The sequence below is a fragment of the Vicugna pacos genome, unplaced genomic scaffold (assembly GCF_048564905.1).
Source record: "Vicugna pacos unplaced genomic scaffold, VicPac4 scaffold_115, whole genome shotgun sequence".
NCBI classification, from domain to species: Eukaryota; Metazoa; Chordata; class Mammalia; order Artiodactyla; family Camelidae; genus Vicugna; species Vicugna pacos.
In genome coordinates, this window is record NW_027328795.1 from 743785 (window position 1) to 768460 (window position 24676).

The 24676-nt window shown below is 43.9% G+C and overlaps 1 protein-coding gene across 6 annotated transcripts in view; it reads left to right on the forward strand.

Moving 5' to 3' along the window:
• Positions 1 to 24676, forward strand: part of LOC140694977 (trafficking protein particle complex subunit 9-like) — a 78118-nt gene that overhangs the window by 7877 nt on the left and 45565 nt on the right. The window contains exons 1-3 of one of the 6 annotated variants that reach the window (XR_012070631.1): positions 16040 to 16148; positions 16725 to 16794; positions 20875 to 21145. The exons of 1 other annotated variant lie outside the window; for it this stretch is intronic. Coding sequence is in view for 1 of the 5 variants with exons in the window: in XM_072957973.1 (XP_072814074.1) it covers positions 21260 to 21446 (187 nt within the window). In the remaining 4 variants the exon portion in view is untranslated. Of the gene's footprint in view, positions 1 to 16039; positions 16149 to 16724; positions 16795 to 20874; positions 21447 to 23543; positions 23730 to 24676 lie in introns of those variants that run through there. 4 more of the 6 variants (XM_072957973.1, XR_012070625.1, XR_012070633.1 and 1 more) reach the window with 4 other exon arrangements.

The following is a 24676-nucleotide window of genomic DNA, read 5'->3' on the forward strand; positions in this document are numbered from 1 at the left end:
GGTTTCTGGGTGGATTAATGAGTTAAATAATGGTCCTGCTGTGTTCTGAGGACAGAAAGCTGCAGAGGGAGTTCTGGGGGAAAACTGATGAGTTCAGCTGTGGGTAAAGTGAAAAGGTATTAGATGTGTGATCTGGGAGCTCTGGTGAGAGCCAGTAGTGAGTAGGGGGCGGGGAGAGAGACTTTCAAATCATTTTGTCTTCTGAACATACATATAAGAATGAGTAATGACATAACCCCTCTATATTCTGGATTTAAAACCCAGTAACATTTTGCTATATAGGCTGCAGGGGTTCTCAATTTTTTAATAGAAATAAAATAAATTGAAACAAAACAGTGGAGTTAATGAACATCTTAGAGTTGATGTGTGTCCTTGTATGTATTTTGATTTCTCATCTGTTTATAAACATAATCTACAAAAAGTTAACTTGCTTAGCATAACTGTTAAATAGAGGGACGTGACACACTCTGTTGGTGGCTCAAGGTGATTTCTTGGGCAAATTATGTAGCCTCTCTGTGCCTTAGTTGCATCTTCTGTGACTGCCCCAGGGTCCCTCATCACAGCTGATTCCCTAGAATTGATGTTGGGAGGGAGGCTGCTGAAGGGAGTAAGAGGTGGCAACTGCTAGGGACACTGAAGAGAGAGACAAAAACAGATTAAAGCCAAGAAACTGAGTGCTAATACACTCAAAGGAGAAAGAATCCCGCAGTGTTTTGAGCCCCTTAGCATAAGGGAAACAAAATCACGTGGATCCAAACTCTTGAGCATATGAGTATTGTGGGTGGGAGGGTGTTATCAGAAAAGGGTTGAAAGAGGCCTTTTGGTTTCCCTTAACGTTTCCAGTAAGGATGGGGCACAGAAGCGAAAACCACCCGCTTCACAGTAGAAGGTGCTCTTTTGTGCAAAACAGACGAAGGTTGGAGACCAGTGATCAGTTGTGCTGGCAAATGAAGAGACTTCTGGATTGGGGCACTTGTTGTGACTTCCAGGTGACCTGCTGGCTGGGGGCTGTGAGGCGGGCAGTAGGTTTGCAGTGTGACCTGGGCATAATCCCTGGCTCTGAGGCCCCTGCAAGTTTCTGCAGCAGCTGCTCTTGCCCTGCGTTGGGAGGGCATAAAAGGGCATTGTAGCACACGAGGGCAGGAAGGGGCTGCTTTAAAAGCAGACATGTAGCCTCCTGCAGCTGCAGACCTGCAGGCAGTTTGGTTCATTGTCGTGGAGTGGACTTTGGAGGCCTTAGTGTCGTCTTAAGACTTGTTTTCCCTTGGGGACCGGGTTTGCCTTTGCATATTAATATTGAAGGTTTGGGCTTCTGGCAAAGCTGTTTTCACAGATGGGTATATACGTAACATATCGTATAAAATAAAACGTTTTTATTTAATATGTGGGACTTTGCAGTTTTTGGGAACAGCTCTTTTGACCTGGTCTCCACGGAGGACACTAGCGGTCGGCACAGCGTGCGGGAGGGCAGGCAGCCTGCAGTGCTGCTGCGGGGGGTTCTCCCCAGCATGGTGCTCTGCTGAGTTCACTCTTCTATGAGTTTGGTTGCCAGAGGAGCAGACAGCATAGTAATGAGTTCTGGTGGGATTGTATAATGACAGGAAGAAAGAGGGAGCCGTAGTTCTTCGGGACTACTACACTCTTTTGGTTCCTGATCCAGTGTGTCCCATTACAGAATTGATGAGTTGTGTCTATTTTGGGACTTGATTGAAATAAACGTGCAGCCTGAATGTTAAGAGTTATGTTTTATTTGTCAGGAGGACTCGAACCAGGATGACCGCCTCTCAGAACACTCTGAGGGACTGCTCCCAAGAGTAGGGGAGAAGCTAGGATTATATAGGAGCTTTACAACAAAGACCAGGTAGTTAGAACAATAAAACATTGCTTGTTATCTAAAGAAAGCCAGGTATCTCACGTTCAAGAATTTAGTGCTTTTCAATATATGGGAGGAAGCCAACATTTGGGCTCACTGAATATATTCTTTAGACAAGCACCTAGCTATCTAGGGCCAGTAATCTGTCCTTTCTTATTCTGAGTCTGCTCAGAGGGCACCGTTGTGAGTGGCTGCAGGCCTGTTTTCACTGGGGTGCGGCAGCAGTCGCTGATGACTTGTTTTCAGCATTCTTTGTTTAGTGACATGGTTGCAGTATTTTCATTCACATTGTAGTATTTTCGTTCACAGAAAATTATGATATTACCCTGATTATGGATAATCTGGAACCTTGGAAAGGAACCGAGATGGAATTACTGCAGGTAACTTCTACTTTAATAAGCCGTGTGCAAACATGAACACGGAGGAAGCATACAAAAGGATTCGGTGGTGAATGGGAAGGGTTTCTGCACGTTACAGGAGAAGGCAAGGCAGAATTCCTCTTCTTTGTGGGCAGGGACGTGAGTCCAACTTTCCTTTCTGAAGTGCTTTCTGAGAACAGTTTATGGTAATTAAGGAACATAGACAAACGGTGGCACACATTGCATTTAAGAGCTGGCCGGTTTCAAACTTGGGTATTGGACAGGTGGATTTCATAGGCAAGTGGTCAGGTGGATGGGACAGAGATGGAGCCCAGGCCTGGGGCCATATTCACGTTGAAATCGCCATTACCTCACCATAGCACCTTGGACTAGAATGTAACCACTCTTAACCTGTTGGTGAATCTGTGAAATGGGCATGATAATATTCGTTACTTTCTGGGATTGTTGTAAGTTCTAAAGGGTATTATAGCACACATGAAACACTTAACACACTGGCACTTAGCAGTTTACACTTTGTGCGGCCACCAAGCTTGGCGTGTGTCAGAGCCGTAAAGGCAGTATTTATCTGTTGAGGATGCACTGGTAGCCCCTTGGCTAGGTTGTGAATTTGGTGATTTCCTTTAATACTTGTAACTCTGTGTTCCATGGGCAGTTATTTTCATAGACAGATGAGGAATCTCAGGGTAAAAAAGACTGTAATTTGCCCAAAGTCAGACCATAATTTTGGGTGCAGGGGCCTCGGTTCAGCATGGGCCCCTGGGACTTGTGCCTTCTCCATTCAGCACCAGAGCCAGATGTGGGCTCGGCTGTTTCCCTGCCCAAAATATCCGGCAGGCCGCAAGACACAACTGGCCCCGTGCTGCTTGAGCAAAATCTCCGGAGGAGAGGCAGTTACAAAAGGGATAAACATAAAAACAGACGACAGCAAACTGTGATCAGCTCTGAGAAGGAAAGGAACACGTCTCGCCGTGCAGAGCTGGGAGCTTTCCCGTCGGGCTGCTCTGGGGGCGTTCATCTCAGCTTAACAAACTCTGCTGCTGCACCAAGGCAGGAAGGCAGGGCGCGTGTGGCCAGGTAGACAGGGCCTCATTGATCGTACTCATTCCCCATTAAGCGACAGCTCTCACGGGCACTTAACTAATAAACAGATGTTGGCCATAATCGTCACGCATTTTGACTGGTAGCTTTATTGGCGCCAACTTTGAGAGGAGGTCATTGAAGCTGGGGAGTTTGCTGCATGCCCGTGATTACCATGGAAATATTCCCACTGGTCTTTCAACCTAGACTGGTGTGGCTGTCATGTCCCGGCCCTGTGAATGGCATCGTGTAGCTTCTCCCAATTGCCCCAAATAACTTACATTGATATGTTTAATTCGTAGGAAATGGTATGTGGTAATAAGGGAAAAAAGGCAGTAAGAAATTGTTTGGAAAACTAGAAAAATACCTATTCTTTCCCAGCTGGGGGAGCGTACCCTGTATCACCCACCCTAATCACTGCCTGTCACCTCCTTCCTGCCGACTCCATGTTCAGAAGCCACTCTGAGCCTTGGGAGAACATTTTGCCTCATGAAACTTTTGACTAGGACCCGTGAATTCTCTGTCCCTGGTTAACTCTCTCTTCAAAGCCATGTAAATTTTTTGCAGGCTCCTCCACTCAGATGTAAGAATAGCCTCTTTAAACTTCTTGATGCAGCTCCTTAATGAAGATCTTGCGATGGAAACCAAGCCAAAACCTGGGAGGTATGCACATAGTGACTGCAAACTCAGCACTTTGTGAGTTCAGAATCAGTGGGGTGGGTGAATCAGGAAAGGCTTTTTTAAGGTAATAAGGGGAAAGAGAAAGGACGCAGGCTATGTGAGAAAGAAACATCTCGGTCACAGCCAGCAAGACACCTGTGTTCAGGATGGGGTGTGGCGAGTGCAGAGTTCTCACAAAAAAAGAACTGATGTGATGGGAGGGAGGACAGTTGGGTACTTTATTGGGGAGGAAAAAAGTGGGCTGAACATTTCCTGGTTGAACAAGAGGATTGTGACATGATGTGCTTGTATTTTGGAGAGAAGGGTTTTGTGGGGACAAGCCTAGGAGTACGCTGTCTGGCTGGGGAGTCAGCACAACAGAGAAACACAGAGAACCGGGCAGACCCCAAGACCCATGCTGGGGGAGAGGCTGCCTGCAAGCTGGAGCCCTGGAGGCTGCTTCTGTCCCTTAGCTGGGGTCTCAGACCTCCCTTCACAGACCAGTCCTGTTGATAGAAGAATAAATAAACGTTGGGCATGAGAAGGGCTGTGTCCCAGGCTTTCGTTGAGCCCCTGGGATGTGCCCCACCAGATTTTGTTCCTTAACTTCATGCAGTAAAGAATTCAAGAGCAAGCCAGTGTTGAGTAAAGGTAGATTTATTCAGAGAGATACATTGATAGGCAAGAGAAACTTCACGAGGTGTGGGGGTTTGATGCTCAGATTAGAAGTAGGTACACACTTCACAGACAGAGTGTGGGCCTTCACCAAAGAGGGAAAGAGTGGTGACCGCGAGGTGGCGCTGTGTTGCTTGTTTTCTTGGGCTTGGTGGTTTCATATGCTAATAAGTAGAAGGACCAGCCTTAGGGCAAGGGGCTGGGATTTCCAAGGAGTTGGCCATTTCCCACCCTTTGACCTTTTGTGGCTATCATTGGGACTGCCATGGTGCCTGGGGCATGTTATTCACCACGTTACTATTACAATGGGTGTTTACTGAATCTCAAGATCTGCTAGAAGTTAAATCTCTTCATCCTGAGCCTCAAGGCCTATTGGGGTTTGAATCCTTCACCATTTCTATGTTAATTGCGGTGGCCTTCCTTGAATGGCTGTGCTCTTCCCCCTTCCATCCTGTCTCACTGTGATGACACAGAGACAGCAAAGGCCAGGCCCTACCTGTGCTCCTGCATTTAAAGGCTGCAGGTTTGGGGTGGGCTTATGATGACTCTGAGTGTTGAGAAGGATGTTTCAGATTTTCCCACGTGAGACATGGGGACCTGCCAGCAGCCACTGCAGATTTATCCCACGGGCATTATCCCTTTTGTTGTTATGGAAACAACAGTCCAGTCAAGAAACAAGAATCACTCAGAGGGTTGGAGTATTGAGATTTATTACGTTGGCGGGCTCTGAGGGGCTTCTTTTCCAAAGCTCTGAGCCCCTCCAAGATGTGCACATGATGTTTTATACGGTTAATTACAAGTATGGGACTATTAGCCAACAAGGCTCAAACAACAAAAAGCAAGGGATCAGTACACTGAAGCTTATCAATTTGGAACAGATCCCGTTACTGACAATTGTTCACCTTGGATTTTCGGGTTAGCTTATTAGCCCAGTAAACTGACACTAAACTTCAGATTTACCAGGTAGCCCAGCAAAACTTAGATCAGGAAACCGACACTTATCACACTTAGATTTGTGACTTAGCTTGTTAGACCAGCTGTGGTTTTCCTTCACAGTGTCACTTATCTTTTCTATTTTTCTTTTTTGCTTTTTTTAAGCATTTAATCCAAATTTAATATCAGGGTTTTTTGGGAAAGAAATTTCTCTTTTTCTTTTCTTTGGTGATCTTTTATGGGGGCAGGTAATTAGACGTATTTATCTGTTAGTGGAAGCCCTGGGGCTTGAACCCAGGACCCCGTGCACGCTAAGCACACGCTCTACCACCCGCCCCATCATCTTTTCTTTTTGGTTTAGCTGCCAAGAATCCTACAGCTGAATTTCTAGTCAGCCTTTAACACTTGCTCTGACTTCATGGAATCCATTTTTATGAGTTTATCTCCCCCTGGTTTCATTTAAGTATTGAATCTCCATTTTCTCTTCATTCTCAGGTTTGCCTTTTTGTTGTTAAGGTTGTTAAGCTGTTTTTAAAAGAATTGTTTAAATTCTCTTTAGCAAGAGGCTGAATGTGAATAAATATGTAAACAAACAGCACAATTAAATACTTTTATACATTCTAAACTATTTAGTAGTTACTTAAAAACCGAATTGAATATTAAAGTGATAACATTTTAGAAATGTTTTTTAATTTTTTTGAAAGATATAGCTGATTTAAAATATGATATTAGTTTCAGGTGTACAATAGATGCTCCATTTATAGTTACTGTAAAACATTGTCTGTATTCCCTGTGTTGTAAGGTACATCCCTCTAGCGTGTTTACATTACATGTTGCAGTTTGTGTAAGAAAGTTGGGTAATGCAGAGTCTGGGACGTGGCTGTGTCTGACCCAGGTTCACGCTCACCCTGCCTGTCAGAGCTCAGGCCTTCACTCCTTTCTGCAGGGGAGCGAGTGGAGGCAGCTCTCATCAGTGCTGGCACCACCCTCTGAGTGGCAGTGACAGCAGTCACTGTGTGTGGACGTGCAAAGTGTTTTTCCAAGAGCTTTATATGCGTTTCTGCATTTCATAATTAAAGCCCTCCTGTGAGGAAGCGTTTTAAGCTTTTAATGTATAATACATCTTATTTTGATATTGATAGATTTCAAACCACCAGAAAATTTAAAGGAGTAGTAAAATAAAACCTTACATACAGTTCACCTTAAAGGGCACTATTTGACTTTTTGTGTCTGGCTTTTTAGCATAAAGTTTCAAGGTTCATCCATATTGTAGCCTGAATTAGTACTTTATTCTTTTTGTTTGATAATATCATTTTCCTTTTTTTCGTTTTTGGTCTATTTAAAAATATTTTCATTGAAGTCTAGTCAGTTTATAATTTTGTGTCAGTTTCTTGCGTGCAGCACAACATTTCAGTTAATTAGGAACATACCTGTATTCATTTTCATACTCTTTTTAAACACAAGATACTATGAGATATTAAATATATTCTCCTGTGCTATACAGTATAAACTTGCTGTTTATTTGTTACATACTCAGTATCTGCAAATCTTGAACTCCCAATTTATTCCTTCCCACACCTTCTCCCCTCTGGTAACCATAGTTTGGTTTCTATGACTCTGTGTCTGTTTCTGTTCTGTAGATAAGTTTATCTTTTTGTTTCTTTCTTTTTTTTTTAGATTCCACCTGTGAGCAATCTCATATGGTATTTTCCTTTCTCTTTATAGCTTACTTCACTTAGAATGACATTCTCCACGTCCATTGATGTTGCTACAAATTGCATTATTTTATTATTATTTTATGGCTGAATAGTAGTCTATTGGACAAATATGCTACAACCTTTTTATCCAGTCATCTCTCAGTGGATATTTCGGTTGTTTCCATGTCTTGCTATTGTAAATAGTGCTGCTGTGAACATTGGGGTGTAGGTGTCTTTTTGAATTAGGGTTCCTTCTGGATATATGCCCAGGAGTGGCATTGCTAGTTCATATGGGAGGTCAATTTTTTGTCTTTAGAGGAACATCTATACACTTTTCCACAATGGCTCCACCAAACTGAATTCCCTCCACAGTGTAGGAGTGTTCCCAATTCTCCGCAGCCTCTCCAGTATTTATTGTCAGTGAACTTCTGAATGATGCCTATTCTGACTGGTGAGAGGTGATACTTGATTGCAGTTTTGATTTGCATTTCTCTGATAATGATATTGAACATTTTTTCATGTGGCTACTGGCCATTTGTACGTCTTCATTGGAGAAATGTTTCTTTAGGACTTCTGCCAATTTTTGAATTGATTGTTTGTTTTTTTTCATATTAACTGTAAAAGCTGCTTTCATATTCTGGGAATTAAGCCCCTAGCAGTTTCATTTATTGTAAATATTTTCTCCCATTCCATAGGTTGGTTGTCTTTTTGTTTTGCTTACTGTTTCCATAGCTGTGCAAAAGCTTGTAAGTTTAATTAGATCCCTCTTGTATATTTTTGGTTGTTTTTCTATTGCTTGAGTAGACTGATCTAGGAGAACATTGCTGAGATGTATGTCAGATGTTTTGCCTATGGTTGCTTCTAAGAGGTTTATAGTGTCTTGTTTACATGTTTAAGTCTTTAACAGATTTTAATTCTTTTTTGTGTATGCTGTGTGGCAGTAGTCTAGCTTCAATGATTAACATGCAGCTGTTCAGTTTTCCCTACACCATTTGCTGAAGAGGCTGTCTTTACTCCATTGTATGTTGTCACCTCCTTTGTCAAAGTTTCAATGACCAAAAGTTTGTGGGCCTATTCTTGGTAATTTTGTTTATCCGTTCATTGATGGATGGATATTGTTAGTAATTTTTGGCTACTCTGAATGATACTGCTATGAATATTGATGTGAAATTTTTTATGAGAATATGTTTTCATTCTTTTGGCTGTACATTTGGCCCGCCATATCTGTAGTTTCCACTACATGGATCTAGATGGCTGATTGTAAAGGGACTCAAACATCCTTGGATTATGGTATCCAGGGTGTGGGGTTCCTGAAACCAACCACCCAAGGGTATTGAGGGATGACTCTACATATAGGAGTGGAATTGCTGAGCCATACAACTCTAAGCTTTTGAGGAAATACCAGACTTCTCCAAAGAAGCTGCAGCATTGTCCCTTTCCCCTGGCCGCATATGAGGTTTCTCTGCCTCCTGAACAACATTTGTTATTGTCCATGTTTTGGTTATAACCATCCTAGTGGGTGTAAAATGAGATCTCATTTTGTTCTTGATTTCGCTAGTGATGCTGAGCATCGTTTCATATGCTTATTGGCCATTTGTATATCTATTTAAATTCATGGTAAATTTAAAAATTGTGTCTATTTTCTTGTATTGCTCAGTTGAAAGCATTCGTTATATATCCTGGATACTACTCTCTTATTAGATACATGCTTTGCAAAATTTTTCTTCTATTCTGCAAACTGTCTTTTCACTATATTTTTTTAAACATTAAAACAATTTCTTTACAGGGGAGGTAGATAGATGAAATGATTTATTTTATTTTTCTTACTAAGCACGCCCTCTCTGACTTGAGATAACCATTTCCCCTGTCATTTCACTTTCTTGATGATGTCCTTTGTAATAAAAAGATTTTAATTTTGGTGAAGTCCAGTTTATCTGCTTTTTTCTTCTATCACTTGTGCTCTTGGTTTTGTATCTAGGAAACCAAAGCCTATCCTAGGCCCACAAAGATTTATACTGTGTCTTCTTTTAGAAATTTTATAAGTTTAATTTTTACATTTCTGTCTGTGATCTATTTTGAATTAATTTTATTTGTTATATAAAATATGGGTGTTCAGATTCCAGATTGATTCTTTTGCCTGCAGATACCCAGCTGTCCCTGCACCATTTGTTGAATAGGCTATTCTTTCAATGGAGTGTTTTTGGCCCCCAGGTGGAAAACTGTCTGTAAATGAAAGTTTTCCCCGTGGGTTTTTATTGTGTCTCTTAAATTTATTTATCCAAACTTATGCCAGTTTCATACTGACTTAGTGCTATAGCATTTTAGTACACTTTAAAGTGAGTCCTCCAACTTTACTCTTCTTTTTCAAGGTTGTTTTTGCTGTCCTGGGCCCCTTGCACGTCCATATGAATTTTGGGTTCAGTTTTTCAATTTTTGCAATGAAGTTGGCTGGAATTTTGATAGGGATTCCACTGAATATATAGATCACTTTGAGGAGTCTTAACATTTTTAATAATATTGTCAATCATTCCATGAAAATGGAATGTCTTCCATATATGTAGATCTTTTAAAATTTATTTTGTTGATACTTCAAAAAGTTCAATGTACAAATCTTGTAAATTTTTGTTAAATGTATCTCTCACTTTATTCTTAATGCTGTTGTAAAAGGAAAGGCTGAGTTTCTTATGGGTGGTACTATATATCAATCTTCTTATTTCTAGAATTCCTTCACAGCAAATACCCTAGGTATATATTTGCTACATAAATCTATCCACAACTATTCCCCGCCCCGTGTTATAAGAAACCAAGACCCAAGGTAAGCTACTTGAAAACACCTATGTGGAAGTGAGAAATGAGACCCTTGGGTGGGTCTTTGTGCAGATGATACTGAGAGCTTATTCAGAATGGCTTCTTCTTAATTACTTTTAAACAACCCTTTCAGTGTATTTAGTCAGATACATTAAGATTATGCCCTTTTGATGTGCGGAGTAGCTAAGACTATAATTTTCAAATAAATTCTAGTGAGAGTGTTGTACTTGAAACCTAATTTGCATCAATCTTTGAAGATTTATGTTTCAGGAGATTTGACTAAAGAACACCTATCTTTATTCTATAACGAGGACTAAATGCTCAAGCAACATGTAAGAGTTTGAGCAAACTGCCCCCGCCCCGTAGTGCTGGGTGGCTGCAGCTGTAACTGGAGTCAGTGCTTACCTCTTCCAGTACGCTAGTGCTGATCTGCTCAAAGTGGTTCATCCAACATTTTGTCAGTAGCCTGTTGGACAAAGTCATAAAACATTGATTGAAGATTGCTAGAATGCAATATATTCTTACTAATATTAAGTAAGCACACATTGAGTGCTTACTGTATGATGGAATTGTCCCTCAGCCTCACATGAATATTATTTCTCTTAAAACCTCATATATTTCCTTGTTATTCTCACTTTACAGATAAGGAGACTGAGAATTAGGTCTTCTCTCTTTTGGGGGGAGCTCATTATCAATGATGGGCAGTTGTAAGGAAAAAGATATTGATTCATCATGAGAAAACATTTTTGTGAGAGTCAGCAATGAAGATGAACACTGAAGAATGTGATCATTGTTCGAGTGAGACAAGCCCTGGGTTGTGCGGAGTCAGCATCCCTGTCCTGGACACGGCACGTGTAGAGCTGCGTGCTGGGTGAGGCAGCGCGGCCACGCAGGGAACGCGGATGCTGGGGTCTTAGGCTGTGCTCAAGGACGGTGGGGCTTTCTCCTAAGGGCAGTGCACCATCATTGACAGATTTTAAGTAGGAGAATAGGCTGCTCTCGTAGTTCACATTTGTCTTGTAGAATGCTTGGAAAAGTTTAGAAGGCTTGGCAGGAGGTGATGTGCTGAGTCAGAGTAGGGTGGCTGCGAGGTGTAGCAGTGTTCAATTTTCAAGTGGTTTTCAGGCCCAGGCTTGTGGCTTAGTAGCCGTGTCAGTTTGAATGACGCACGCAAGGAAGTGAAACAATTTATCTAATCAATTGAAGCAGTGATGTACCCAATTCCCAGGACTGTTGTGGAGATCCAGTGAGATACACTGTGCAGTGTGCAGCGTGGTCTCCAGCACAGAGTCAGTGCTGAGTGAGTGCCAGTGAGTATCTGGTAGGTCAGTTGAGGGTGGTGGTACTCTGTGACTGAGGATATCTGGTCCCTGAAGGAGGGGTCCATTCACATCTGTGAGTAATGGGCCTGAGTTGGGAGACGCAGGGAGACCTTACCCTCCGACCAGGAGCCCTGGGCAGGACGGCTATGGGAGGAGCACCGTGAAGTCAGCTCTTTGCAGGTTGAGTTGGGAGTGCCCTTGAGATATCTACGCAGAGTCACGAGCTTAAAGAGGAGGTCTGGGCCCAGGCAGTGCATTTTCCTAAAATCTCAACTCCTGAGGACACCGATGTATTGATCACTGAAAGTGAAGTCATACTTTAAAGGACAAATGAATAGTAGTATCATCACTGTCAACAAAGCTCACGTCTATTTATTCATCACTCACTTTGCTAATTGGGTACTTACAGAGCTCACTTCACCGTCCTCCCGTGGGCTCCGGCTCCACAGAGAAGAGCTTGTGTGTCTCCTTCTTTTCCAGAAGAAGACACATTTAGCTTGTAGCCTTCTGTACCTTGCCAGACTTAGGATATTAGTTTGTTGGTTTAATTGTATTTTCTGTTGGCCATGTCCTGACAGGAGAGAAATTTTACCTCATGGTCATGTTTCAATTAGCTGTTACTGAGAATTGCTGATCTGATACATAGTGTATGTATTATATTAACTTTGTAGAGTAGTTATCATTTTTCTGTCTTTGCCCTTTAATTTTGTTTGCCCCTTCAGTGTTCTATCCTTTTTGGGGCCTTATTTTTTTTTAATTAAATAATGTCTGTTAGCAGTTAAGAAAACAAAAGCAAAGAAAAAATGCACATGAGAGCTAAATTTAGAAAATGTCTAGTGTGTTTTCTGTCTCGGCATTGGAGGGTTGTATAACCTCTTGGAAACCTTCATTAGACAAGTTTCTTAAAATGCTGATTGAGAAATAAAAGCTTCCTTCCTCATCTTTCAAGCTGCACAACTCATTGTCAAGAAAGGGGAAATCCTCAGAAGCCAAGACAAACGAGAAAACAGGGATTCTGGGAGATAAGTGAGCGTTAGAATCCGTGGTGTGCTGGTTGGCACCTGAACTGATTTTCAGTTGCCTTGACAGGAGGGCAGGAGTTTAGCCCCAGGCCTCTCACACTAGGAGTTGGATGGGTGATCATATAAGGGCCTTGCCCATCCTGAGAATCTTGGTTTACTAAAGGGTGAAAGAGGAAAAAGAAAATTCCACAAGACAAGAAAGTAAGGAAAGTCAATTTTTTGGAAGAGGGGGAAAATAACAAATCCAAAGTAAGGATATAGTTTAAAGCTGTTCTGGCATGAGAGTGACCACAAACTCCTGGCAGAAAAGCACAGCTACTCCTTGATTGATAAGTTGTGTTTTGAATGAGTCAGTGAACAGCTATTCCGAAAAAGGCCTCCAGAGTCTTGTGGATCAATATACTGGACAGCAAACACCTCTCTTCCAAGGTCTCATTCAAATAACCAGAAAGGTTTTAAAGGAAAGTAGCAATAATCTGAGTTCTATTTATTGACATTACTATATGCTAAGAATTCAGAGGTGACTATGTAGTTTTCTCCTCTTTTATGGACCTTACTTTCTCTTTGGGGAGACAAAATGACATAGTTGGGTATCTTGGTGGAGGGAGGTGTTAGTCTGTTGCAATTAGCCAGGAGAGGAGATTAAGAAAACAGTGAAGGGTGGGTGAACTTTTTAGCTGAGGACAGTCTTGTTCACTTGGCTTTTAATTGCAGGCTCAATGAGCTGTCACTGGAGGGAATAGATCTTACGGAGGATGGGCTTAGCTCAGGCCTCTTTGGAATGGACAAGTGAACCTGGAGAAAGACAGTCAAATCTGTGCAGACATTAAAGTTCACTTGAACGTGTTCCATCCCTGAGCCAAAGATAGGACAAATATGGAGCACTTCTTGAGGGCAGAGGAGTGGTTTTTAAGGTTCTTCAAGAATGAATCCCAGGGAACCGAGATGGCCAGTTGTCAAACTGAGACTTTGTTCTTTGGACGGTGTACCCAGCAAGGGTATTGGCCTTTTATATGGTTCCATTTGTCTTTAATACATGTCTTTTGATGAGGACGTGGGCACAAGTGTTTGACACCTTGTCGAGGCGATTTTGGATACCTGCCTAGAAGCACGGGCACAGTTGCGGCTGCGTCATACATCTTGCAGCCCATCCCTTTCTCCGGCTCTGTAATCACGGCAAAGTGGTTCCTTGTTGACCTGTCCATCTCCTCTGTCACATCATAACCCATGAAAAGACCGGAGCATATTAACTTGGCTTTGTTAAAGTCAAAGGTACAGATCAAATATGGAGTCAGATTTGTTCTTTCCTATTTCAGTAGTGCCATGGAGAAGGCAGTTTGGGCAGCTTTTTGTAGTGTCCTGGAGGCTTTCTCTCTCAGCTTCTGGGCGCCTCTGTTGAAAACCCTTCATAGCTGTCTGGCCTGCTGGAAAAGCACTCTGCCTGTTTTACCCTGAAGATGTGTTCTGTTTATAAACTCATCTCTACTCCTTGGAAAACAACTCAAGAAAAACTCAGTTGGTTTTTCACCAGCCATGGGCAGGGGTGAGATAAACCATGTTATTATTTCATAAAATAATAGTAATAATAGTAATATTAATAGTAGCAGTAGTAGTAGTAGTAGTAATAATAATAATAGTAATAATTATATTAAAAGAATTCTTAAAACACGACTGCACATTGGAGAGAGTCAATAAATGCTTTCTGGCTTAAATCAAAAGTGATGACTCAGTGATTCCATGGCTGCTGTATTTGCTATGCTAGTTACTCCTTTGTTCCATTACACAGTTTTTTTAACTGAAAAAGAAATACAAGCAAATGGTTAAAAAAAAACTCAAACAGAGCACAAAAATACACAAGTGAAAGAAGTTTTCCCTTATCTTCTGTTCTTTCAGCCCTCTCTGGAGATGCCACTGTTTGCTATCCTTTGGGTGCTGTTCCAGATATGCTTTGCACATTCCCACCTATGTATGTAAATTCCTTTAAAATTTTAGTTATTTTTAACTTAAACGGATTTAAATCCTCAAGTGGCTTCTGGCCGGGTAATAGAACAGAACAAATCTGACTCCATATTAGATCTGTTCCTTTGAATTTAACCCTATGCTCTGTCTCCTACGCTTCATCTTGCTTGTAATCAATGTCGCCTGGAGCCTGAAATATACAGGAGAGCCTATTCTGAAGCCTCTGACCTTTAAGGATATTTAACACTTTTTCATTCATTTAAAGATAGCAAATTGCAGAATAGAAAATAACGTTTGTTTTGTTGGAGGTTTGCAGGGATCTGACCCACGCAGATAGCTGCAAGAACAAAGGATTCTAACAAGAAGGAATTCCTACACTAAGAAGTTTGCAACAACCAAGCACATAGGAATGGAGCCTGAATTGTGACTTGGGGAGATGGTTTTCCAGGACATTAGTTTGCCATCTAGGTCTACAGAAACTTGCTATTCCATGCCCCAACATCTGGTCTCCCAACTTATTGTCCTGTCCTGCACTGAGGAGAAAGAATTTCGACTTGGTAACACTCCTATCTACCTAGAAAGCTGGGCACTGGAGCTGAGTGTTATGGAAACAGGCCAGCCAAGAAAAGCACCAATCGTGGTGTTGGTGTACTCAGAAGTATTATGCCGGTGGGCTCAGTGGGGCTCCTGCTCTGAAGTTCTGAGCACCTCCAAGACGTGCACATGAGGTTTTAAAGGCTTAATTACAAGTAAGGGGGAATTAGCCAATAAGGCTCAAAGAACAAAAAGCAAGGAATCAGTACACTGGAGCTTATCAATTTGTAGCAGATCACATTACTGACACTTGTTGAGCTTGGAATTACGAGTTCGTTTGTTAGCCCAATAAACTGACACTAAACTTCAGATATATGAGATAGCCCAGCAGAATTTAGATCATTAAACCGACACTTATCACACTTAGATTTGTGACTTAGCTTGTTAGCCCAGCTGGACTTTTCCTTCACATGAGGACAGCTCTCCCACACCCAGGGAACTACTGTGAGCCCTTGATGTTTCCACTAGGGTTGGGTATGGTTTACCCAGGAGGGATGGGGACTATGCACCAACACTCAGGCAGTCTGCTCTGTCTGGGGCTCTGATCTTGTACCATCCCGCTCCCCGCCAGCCCAACACCTGGGACAGTGGAGCTAAGGCAGTGATCCTGCCTGCCTGTTTCCCAGCGTGTAAAAGGGGATTATGTACCTTTCCAAGGTAGTTCTGAGCGACAACACCTGCGGGTGCTTGGTTCTCAGAGCAAGAGAAAACCCAGGTCCGCGTGGGGGCAATGGGTGTGATCCCCATAGAGTTTCTGCAGAAGCATCCCATGGAGGGCTGGATCAGGGAGGTAAAATTTGAGCTGCGGAACTTGAAGGGTTACAGAAGGGTACAGAGGCAGGTCTGCCGCCTAGGGGTGCCCCAGAGATAAAGGTTTTTCTCTCCAACTCCGCTAAGACCCTCCCCTCTCCAGATCCCTCCCTACTCTATGCTCATCGTGTCCATTTGTATCTCTCCAATTTTCCCGTCCTCTCCACCCGCTCCCATCTTCTCCCTCCCTCCCTCCCTGTCCCACCTTCTCTCACAGAACCCAGAGAGGATCGCTGGCCCTCCTGCGCATGCGCAGTCAGTGCCAAGTGGTCCGCTGGTTGGAAGCTCTATATCCTAGCCGGGGATCGGGCCCAAAGGTTTCTCAACTCTGTCGCCCGGTAGGACTTTGGTTCCTGTCTGGGGCCGGGGCCTCTGGCTGTGGAAGTGCAAGGTGGGGGGCTCCCGGGAAAGTGGTCAGGCGGTTGCGGGAGGGCGGTCCGCCTGTCACAGTCCCCAAGGGCGCCAGGCAGCCCGTGTTCAGATGAATTGCTCAGGCCAGACCTCTCTACCCGCGCCACCTGCCCCGGCGCCCCGGCCACAGCTGCCAAGGGCCAGGTGTGCCCCTACCACCTCTCACCCAGCCGGGATCCCCTCAGTCCGCGGCTGGCGTCCCTTTCCCCTCTCCCGCCCGCGAGTCCTCTCCTCCCTGGCTTCCTCTCCTTGGCCGCCGGCCCGTTCACGCCCCTGGGAGGGCTGTGTCCGGGCGGGCGGGGACTGCGGACCCGGACGGGGCGGGGGGCTGGGGCTGGGGCTGGGGCTGACCTCCGAGCAGGGCTGCAGCCCGCGTCCCTCCCCTTTCCCTCCCCCCCGGGGCAGCCCTCCTCTCCCTTTCCCGCTCCCAGAGGACCAGCTCTGTGGCCTGGGCACTGCTCCCTGGGCTGAGAACCTCTGGCTGTAACGCCCTGCTTCTCCAGTTGGAGTCGGAAAAAGGGAGCCTCAGTGCTGAGCGAGCTTCTGTCTCCTCCCTCAGTTTTTCTGCTGCAGGTAAGTACTTTTAACACTTTCAGGTGTTATCATGGCTGTGCTTGTTGATGTCACGTGTTTTTATAGTGAGAGTGATTACAGTGGTGAAAGCAGGGCTTGGTTCTGTTAAAAATGAGCTGAAGGCATGAGGCTGTGACATCCTCCTTCCTTCCCTCTCCCAGGGTGAAAGGAGTGATCCTCGATTTTCAAAAGATAGTTACAGTCCCTAACTAGCACAGCCCAGCTAGTGTGTGTTAAGAGGAACAGCACCACCAGAGGCCTTGGAGACCCAGGGATATTGCAGTCCTAAAGAGCTCCTGGCACAGTTTGGTTTGTTTTGGTTTTTTGTTTTTCTTAAATTGTGTGATAGACTAGTGGTATAAACAGAAAAATAATTGTCAAGAAATATTTCTTCATGTAACAGTGTTATTGTGATATAGTTCACACACCATGAATTCCATCCATTTAAATGGTACAATTCAGCAGCTTTTAGCATATTCACAGTTGTGCAACCATTATTATTCCAGAACGTTTTCATCACTTCAGAAAGACCAGTGGAAATGAATGACCTATCCACCCCTCCGAAGTGGTGGTTCTAAAGAAATTTCTTGGCTATTCCTGATCATAAATTCACTTGTTACATTCCAAGAAAAATCTGGTAGGAATTCTAATCAGAATTGCAATGAATCTGTCTATCAAAACTGGAAGAATTAATGTCTTTATGGCATAAACTTCTTCTACCCATGAATATATCTGGGACCCTATCTTTTCATCTGTCCAGTGACTGGCCCATGGGAAGTCCTCACTACTTGTTGTACTTGTGAATGATGAGATTCTATACATTGTTAGTTGCAACTGTAGCCTTTCACAGAAGAGAAAAGTAACCTCAGTGAAGCAAGTGACTCTCTGATGGTCAGAAAGAGTGACAGCCAGTGCTGGAGTGATCCAGTGGACTTGGTGCTTGCAACCAGAATTCTCCACCACATACAGTTAAGGGGATTAGAGTGTTCTTTTATTTTTTCTTAATGGCGTTGCTTTTATTTTTACTTATTTTTTTAAATTCTTTTTTATTTAAGTTTAGTCAATTTACAATGTTAGTTTCAGGTGTACAGAAGAGATTCAGTTATAAACATATGCATATGTATATATATGTTTTAGATTGTTTTTAGTATAACTCATTACAAGAAATTGAATATAGTTCCCTGTGTTATACAGCAGGTCCTTGTCATTTATTTTATATTTACTAATTTGTATCTGTTAATCCCCCCTTCCCTGCCTGCTAAACACAGTTTACTTTCTATGTTCATGAGTCCATTTATAGGAGCACCATTTTTCCTAGTAATATATGCTCTTTGGCTGCTTTCAGTTTCAGTAATTTCATCTTATCTGTGGGTGCTTTTATTCTGGTGGCCTTTATGTTGTTTGCACACGTGGTAATAGAGATCTGTATTTGGGACAAATTCAGGCCTCTGTAGTCCCTGGTACAGAGTGCCCACTGAATTGATGCTTGAACTGGGAAAAAGGCACAGTAAATTTTGGAATTTCAACTATGGTTGAGAATTCCAGGGTTCTATAACCTGTTTAGACAACCTTAATATTGGCTGCACCCATACTGGGTAATTTGGTGGAAATTCATGGTATGGTGGTGTAGAGACAGGGAATTGTATGCTTCTTCTCTTTCTGTTTTATTACACTCATTCTCCTGGGCCTCCCAGATCCTCCCCCAGAAGGGCCCAGGGCTGGCTTGGTGCTGTGCTGAGGCAATATTTGTTAATAAGGCCCTTTCCTCTACTCATCTGAGCCTCCGGTTCTTTCTCTGCACAATGAGGGCTTAGACTTGATAAGTACTTTTCAGTTTCTTTTAAAGCCATGTTTCCTTTGAGAAACAGAAAATGCAAATCTCTCCTCTCAGCCCAACCCTTTAGATTTTGATAAGTCCTCCAAGGAGTGACATAGCTCTTTGTGGAATATGAATGTGATTGTGATCCCAGGTGAAACAGAAAAGACTCTTCAGAGATTGATTGCAGGGAGAGGGCAGGAAAGGGGCAGTATGTCACACTTTCTAGTGTGAGCACTGGAGCAGGGGCTTGGATTTAAATATGGTGACTGACGTGGCCTCTCTCTAATCTTGTAGAATGTGATAAACTTCTCTACCTCAGTTTCTTGATGTGTCAAGTTGGGGTGATAATATTTTAAGGCTTTTGTGAAACATTATACAGATAAGCCATTTGTGTCTCGGTAGAAACAAGACTTGCTAGGGATTCAGGGATTTGTTTAAAAAAAATCTTGTCCATAGCAGACTGTCTGTGTGTATTTTAAGTTCCTGGAGGGTGAGGGTGAGTCTGAAGCCCATTGTGGGACAGGTGGGCCATAGTTCTCTGTGCCCCAGATTACCCCCTCTTCCCCAGTCCTCTTCCTCAGTCCAGGATGAAGTTCCCTTGTAGATTTTCTCAGAGGTCTTGTGGAAATAGCTTTTCATTTTATTGTTTCACCAAGAAGTTCTGCCATCATGATCTCTTTGGTCAGGCTTTGAAGGGCTGCCATCATGATATCTGGTAAGAAATCTATGAAATTGGGAGTTTCTATTTAATGAAAAGGAATAAAAATTACAAATAGAAAATTAGAACAAGGGTGGTTTCAGGGGCTCTTTGAAATGGACACCATTAGCTTTGTTAGCTTCAGGTGCTGTGGCCTGTTGCCACGAGGACCCATTCTCTTGCTTTGAAGTTGGAGGTACCAGTGGGTCCAGTGGGAATGATAACTGAGTGTATCTCATGGGCTGGGCATTGACAAATTTGTACTGTGTGTTCCTAATTTGAGACAGTGTGCTCACCTAACCTCAATAACCTCTTTAAAAAATTAGACTTTTTATTTTGAGATGTAATGTTGATTCCCATGTGGTAGTAAGAGATTATATGGGGAGGGCTTATGGATCCTTTTGCCCAGTTTTCCTTCATGGTTCCATCTTGCAATGGTGAGGTACAATTCATTACTGACTCACTAACAATTTGAGGTTTGTGTTATTGCCCTCATTTCTATTCATGATTAAACTGGGGCTTAGAGAAGCACACAGGCCTACCCAGGTCACCCACTTTGTTAGTGCAGAGTCGGGTGAACGTGGGCTTGGAATTTCCAGGCAGTACCATTATGATGGTCTGTGGCAGGGAGCAGCATTCACTTGCTTGTTTATTCATTCATTCAACAAACATTTATTGAGTAAACTCTGTGGGTCATATGCTTTCTTTGGCTTATCTGATTATTCATCACTACTGAGAATCAGGCAATGTTTATATTTTTTAATCTGAGAAAATTAGCTCTGAGAGGTTATAACCCTCCAAAAGGAAGTATAGCTCATTAAGGAGGGATAGTACATTTGTACAGTCACCTCTTTTTATGCAGGTGGTACCCTAGACATTTTACATTTGCAAACATCCGTAATTCAGATATATTCTTGTAAGGCAAGGATTTTTTTTTAATTGAAGTATAGTCAAGTTTACAATGTTGTGTCAATTGCAAGGTGTTTTTTGAATTTTGAATTAAAAAATACTTTTTAGGAGGGTAATTACGTGTATTTATTTGTTTCATTTTTTAAAATGAGTTACTGGGTTTTGAACCCAGGACCTCGTACATGGTAAAAATGTGCTGTACCACTGAACTGTATCCTCTTCCCCTAGGCAAGTTTTCTTATCCATTATTATGAAGCTTATGGGATCAAATAATTTGGATACAAATCCAGATCTTTTAATCCTACTGTGGTCCTTTTCTTTATATTCTGCTGAAGGGGTTTGGGGAAAGCATTTTCTTTGTTCATTTTTATTCAGCATTTTTGAGTAGTGACTTTGCATCAGGGCCTTGCTAGGTGCTTGGAAATAGAAAATAAGAAATGACCCTTCTCTGCAGAGGCAGGAAGCCTAGACCAAAAGCTGGGTAATATGATCCGAGATACATTAGCCATGTGCAGACTCTGAGGACAAACTGTACCCCCGGATTTGCTTTGGCTTCCCTTGCCTTCTGGCTGGTACACACCAGGTCACAGCAACCCAGATGGGCCCGTAGCACACAGCAGATTACGTACCTCGATCTCCTCACCCCTCTCGGCAGGGCCAGCAACATGAGCATCCCTGACTACGTGCAGTGTGCTGAGGACCACCAGACTCTTCCCGTTGTAGTCCAAACCATGGAGATCATCTCAGAGGAGAATTTCTTTTGCATCTATCAGCTACTCACCTCGGTGTGCCATATCAGCCCATGCGGCTCCCAGTGGACATTCTGTATCCACTACAGGCACCACTATGTGCCCGAGAATGGGTGGAGCGTCTTCCAGACACACCGCAAAGTCGTGGGCCTTGTCACCATTACCGACTGTCTCTCTGCCAAGGCCTTGGAGAAGCTGCACGTGCAGAGGGGCTGTATGGCACCGCGCTTAATGACTCTCAGCTCTTTGTCTTTGTGCTGCATGGGGAGGTAGCCGAGCAGCCGTTCACCGATGTGTCCTTCAATCTACGAGGACTGCAGGGTGGTGGAGAAGAGGATCGAGGACTTCACTGAATCACTCTTCATCTTGCTCAAGTCCAAGTGGCTGGATGGTGGCCACAAGAATTTTGGGGCAAGATTCCCCTCCTCTGCATCCTGTTTGAGAAGGAGGACTTCATGGGACTGGACACAGACAGCAGGTAAGTTTACCTGGAGGCCAGCCCACCCTGGCTTTGTGCCGGATTGCTTCCCTACATCCAGAAAGGGATCAGCAAGGAAGAAGTCTGTCTTGTAGCCAAGGGGGGAGGGAGGTGCAGCCCGCTGGTTTACAGACATTTCAAAGTGAATCCGCCTTTGTTTCAGAGAGATCCTTTTAGGGTTAGTGTGGACACTTACTCCCGCTTTACAGCCATGACCATGGTGGGACCCCTGGGGTTGCTGTCCAATAAAGTAGCCAAAGCCACTGATGCTAGGAGCACTGGGGAGGAGGCTGGACTCAGCTGAGATGTGCTGTAGGTCAAATGCACATCAGACACTGAGGCTTGTCTAGCAAATGTATATAAACTATCTCTTTACTTCCTACATTGATTACATGTCAAAATGATAGTATTTTACATACAGTTGATTAAGTAAGATCTGTTCTTAAAATCAGTTTCTAGTATTTGTTTTTTGTTTGTTGGTTTGTTTTTTTGTTTCAAATTTTAAACGTGGCAACTGGGAAACTTTCTTTACATGGCTCTCATTTCATTTCTGTTGGGCAGCCTGTCCTGGGACAGTCTCATTCCTTTGCTTTTGGATGAGATGCTTAACCCCGAGAGGCGGAACGGGGCACTGGTTGAGCTGGGGCTGGAGCCGGTGTCTCCTGCCTCTCAGGCCCAGCACCTGTTCGGCTCAGGCCCTCTCTTCTTGCCCGACAGCCACCATGCCAAGTTAGGACATCAGAAACACCGCCAGGGACTCCCAAATGAACTCCTTATGCAGGGAAAGGCGTATCACGGTGTATGGGACAGAGCAGGGAAATGTTCATTCTCAGTTTGTCCCTGTGATTAAGTCAAAGTCCCCACTTTGCCTCGGAAGTACAGACGAGCTCTTTTGGGCTGCCTACCCCCCCACCTTCTGCTCTGTTTCCCGGTGTATCTATCGTGCTGTCCCTCGGGCAGAAGAGGGTGAGATGTCTTTGCCGAGAAGTGGTCCCCCTTTGCTGGGGAGAGTAAGGGAAGTTGTGTCCCCCCATCCTATGGCCTCTGTCCTTGTGTCTGGAGAGGGCTTATGGTGGTCCCACAGGTGACGGTCCGAGAACCTGGCACATGCTGCTGGGCCCGCCGTGAAGGCAGTGCTCTGTGATTCTTGAACTTACCTAAGATCAGATCCTACTTTCTGGTTGTTGGTAAGTTGGAGGAGAAGATGCTAGAGAATTGATAAAAAGAATATCTAGACCAGCCCTGTGAGTGAGAAGAGAAGTGGACCCGAGTCCCACCTGCGAGAGCCCACCTAGCGGTCTCTGGATGAATTTTCTGTTCCTCCCAGATATACCTGTATGGCTTAAGGAAGGGGAGAGGCTTGTCGTGGCCATGATATGTGCTTGTCCTCACAGGGCCCTGTGATCTACATGCCCGCACTCCCCTTCTGCTTCTTGGGGATGTGCTGGAATGTTTAGGAGCCTGGGCACTGCTGAGGGCATAGCTCCCAGCACCGTGCTACACCGAGTCTGGCTCTGTTCACCTCACCTGTCAACACCTGCTGAGGCCCCAGGCATTAGTCAAGGTAGGTGCATCGGTGCAACGTAAGCAGGGACCACCTTCTCCCCCTGGACAGACTGGTGAGTGAGCAGTTGAAGCCTTGAGCCCTGCCCCAGCCCCCACGCCAGTGCCTCCTCTTTTGTCATAGGAGTCACTGGTGACATTTTTACTCAACAAATGCTTGTCTCTGAGTCTGCAGAGCCACCAAAGAATGCCAGCTTGTTTTTGTCTTTTGAAGTCTGCCCTTGGGACTTGGCGGAGTAGCCGAATGTGTACTTAGCCCACAGTGTTTGACACTGTCACCATTGATTACCCAGAACCTCATGTACCAGGCATGGCTCCCGGCATCAAAATACAGCAGCGCATTAAATCTCCCTCCTTGTGGGTCTGTCTGTCCTGGTACCATAAGAGCTCAGCCAGCTTCTGAACGTCAGTGAGATAACGCGGCCAGTGAGCTCAGGTCAAGCACATTCTCCTCCAGTCACTTTTACCCCATTGTTGCTTTTAGTATTCCACAGTCATTAGTTTTTTAAACAATGCTTTGGTGAAGGAGCAGAGCCTAATTCTCTCCTGCTACTCTTGGTGGAAGTGAGTAAAACGGTCCAGAATGAAATGCGACCACAATTTGTAGCTCAAAATCTGCCTAGACGCTTGTAGGTGGAATTTGGGTTAGGGGCGCTGACCACGTTGGGGTCGTCCGGCAGCACCGCTCCCCTCAGGCCCCTGCTTTCCCTGGAGCAAGAGGTGAGGGTGGGTTTCACCATCCCCTCGTCCCTGGCCTCACACACTCACGTAAATTCTTGTACATGCTGTCAAAATCATTTTTGTTCTTGTGTGTTTCTAATTTTCTCTTGTTCCTCTTTTCCTTTTTCTTTATTCCTTTTTCACTTGTACTGCCCAGTGAGCATGTTGTTGCATCTGAAAATGTGGGCTGTGCACATCCTGCATTGGAAATAGCCAGATTGCCATCCGTGCTGTCTCAATCATTTTAAAAAGCAAAAACTTAACAGCTGTCTTGATCCATGTATTATCCTCGTCATTTTGTATTTTCTTAATTTTTGGAATATTTACTTTGTTTGCACATTACCCACTGGTTTTTGATACCTGTTAAAATCCTTGCTTTGAGGAACCTGTTTGGTCCTCTTTTTATTTGGTGACAAATGCGCCCTTATTAAATTTGTTTCATTGTTTTGAAGAAGTGAGATGCGAATTGATTTAGGCGGCTGCTGAGGGATTCTTTTCATGGAGTATTTAAACTTGTAAAGTCAAATTCTGCAGCATTTTGCTCGATTCCTGCTTTTATACAAACGTGCTCGGCACGAGGTTCCTGGCTGTCGCTGTGTGACGTGCGTGACGGCGCTTCCTGGCCGGTGGTCACTGGTGAGGAAGTGGCCGGCTCGGGGGTGAGCATCTGCAGGGGACGCTGTTGGAGGAAGCAGTCACCGTTTGGTTCTTTAATTTTTTTTTTTTTGCATTCAACTTCCCCGTGCCATTTACTTTACTTTGCCTTCATAAAGGGGCCGAATTGGGTCTAAAATCCATGCCACAATTTTGTTCCCTTTACGAGGCTGGTTTTTCTGAGTATCAGGACAACATGGCCTTCTCCTAAGTAGCTGGCTCACCTGGATCTGTTGGACACAGGGACAGCTAAAAGGGCCATAGCTTCCTCTCTGCTTCAGCCAGTGTGCATT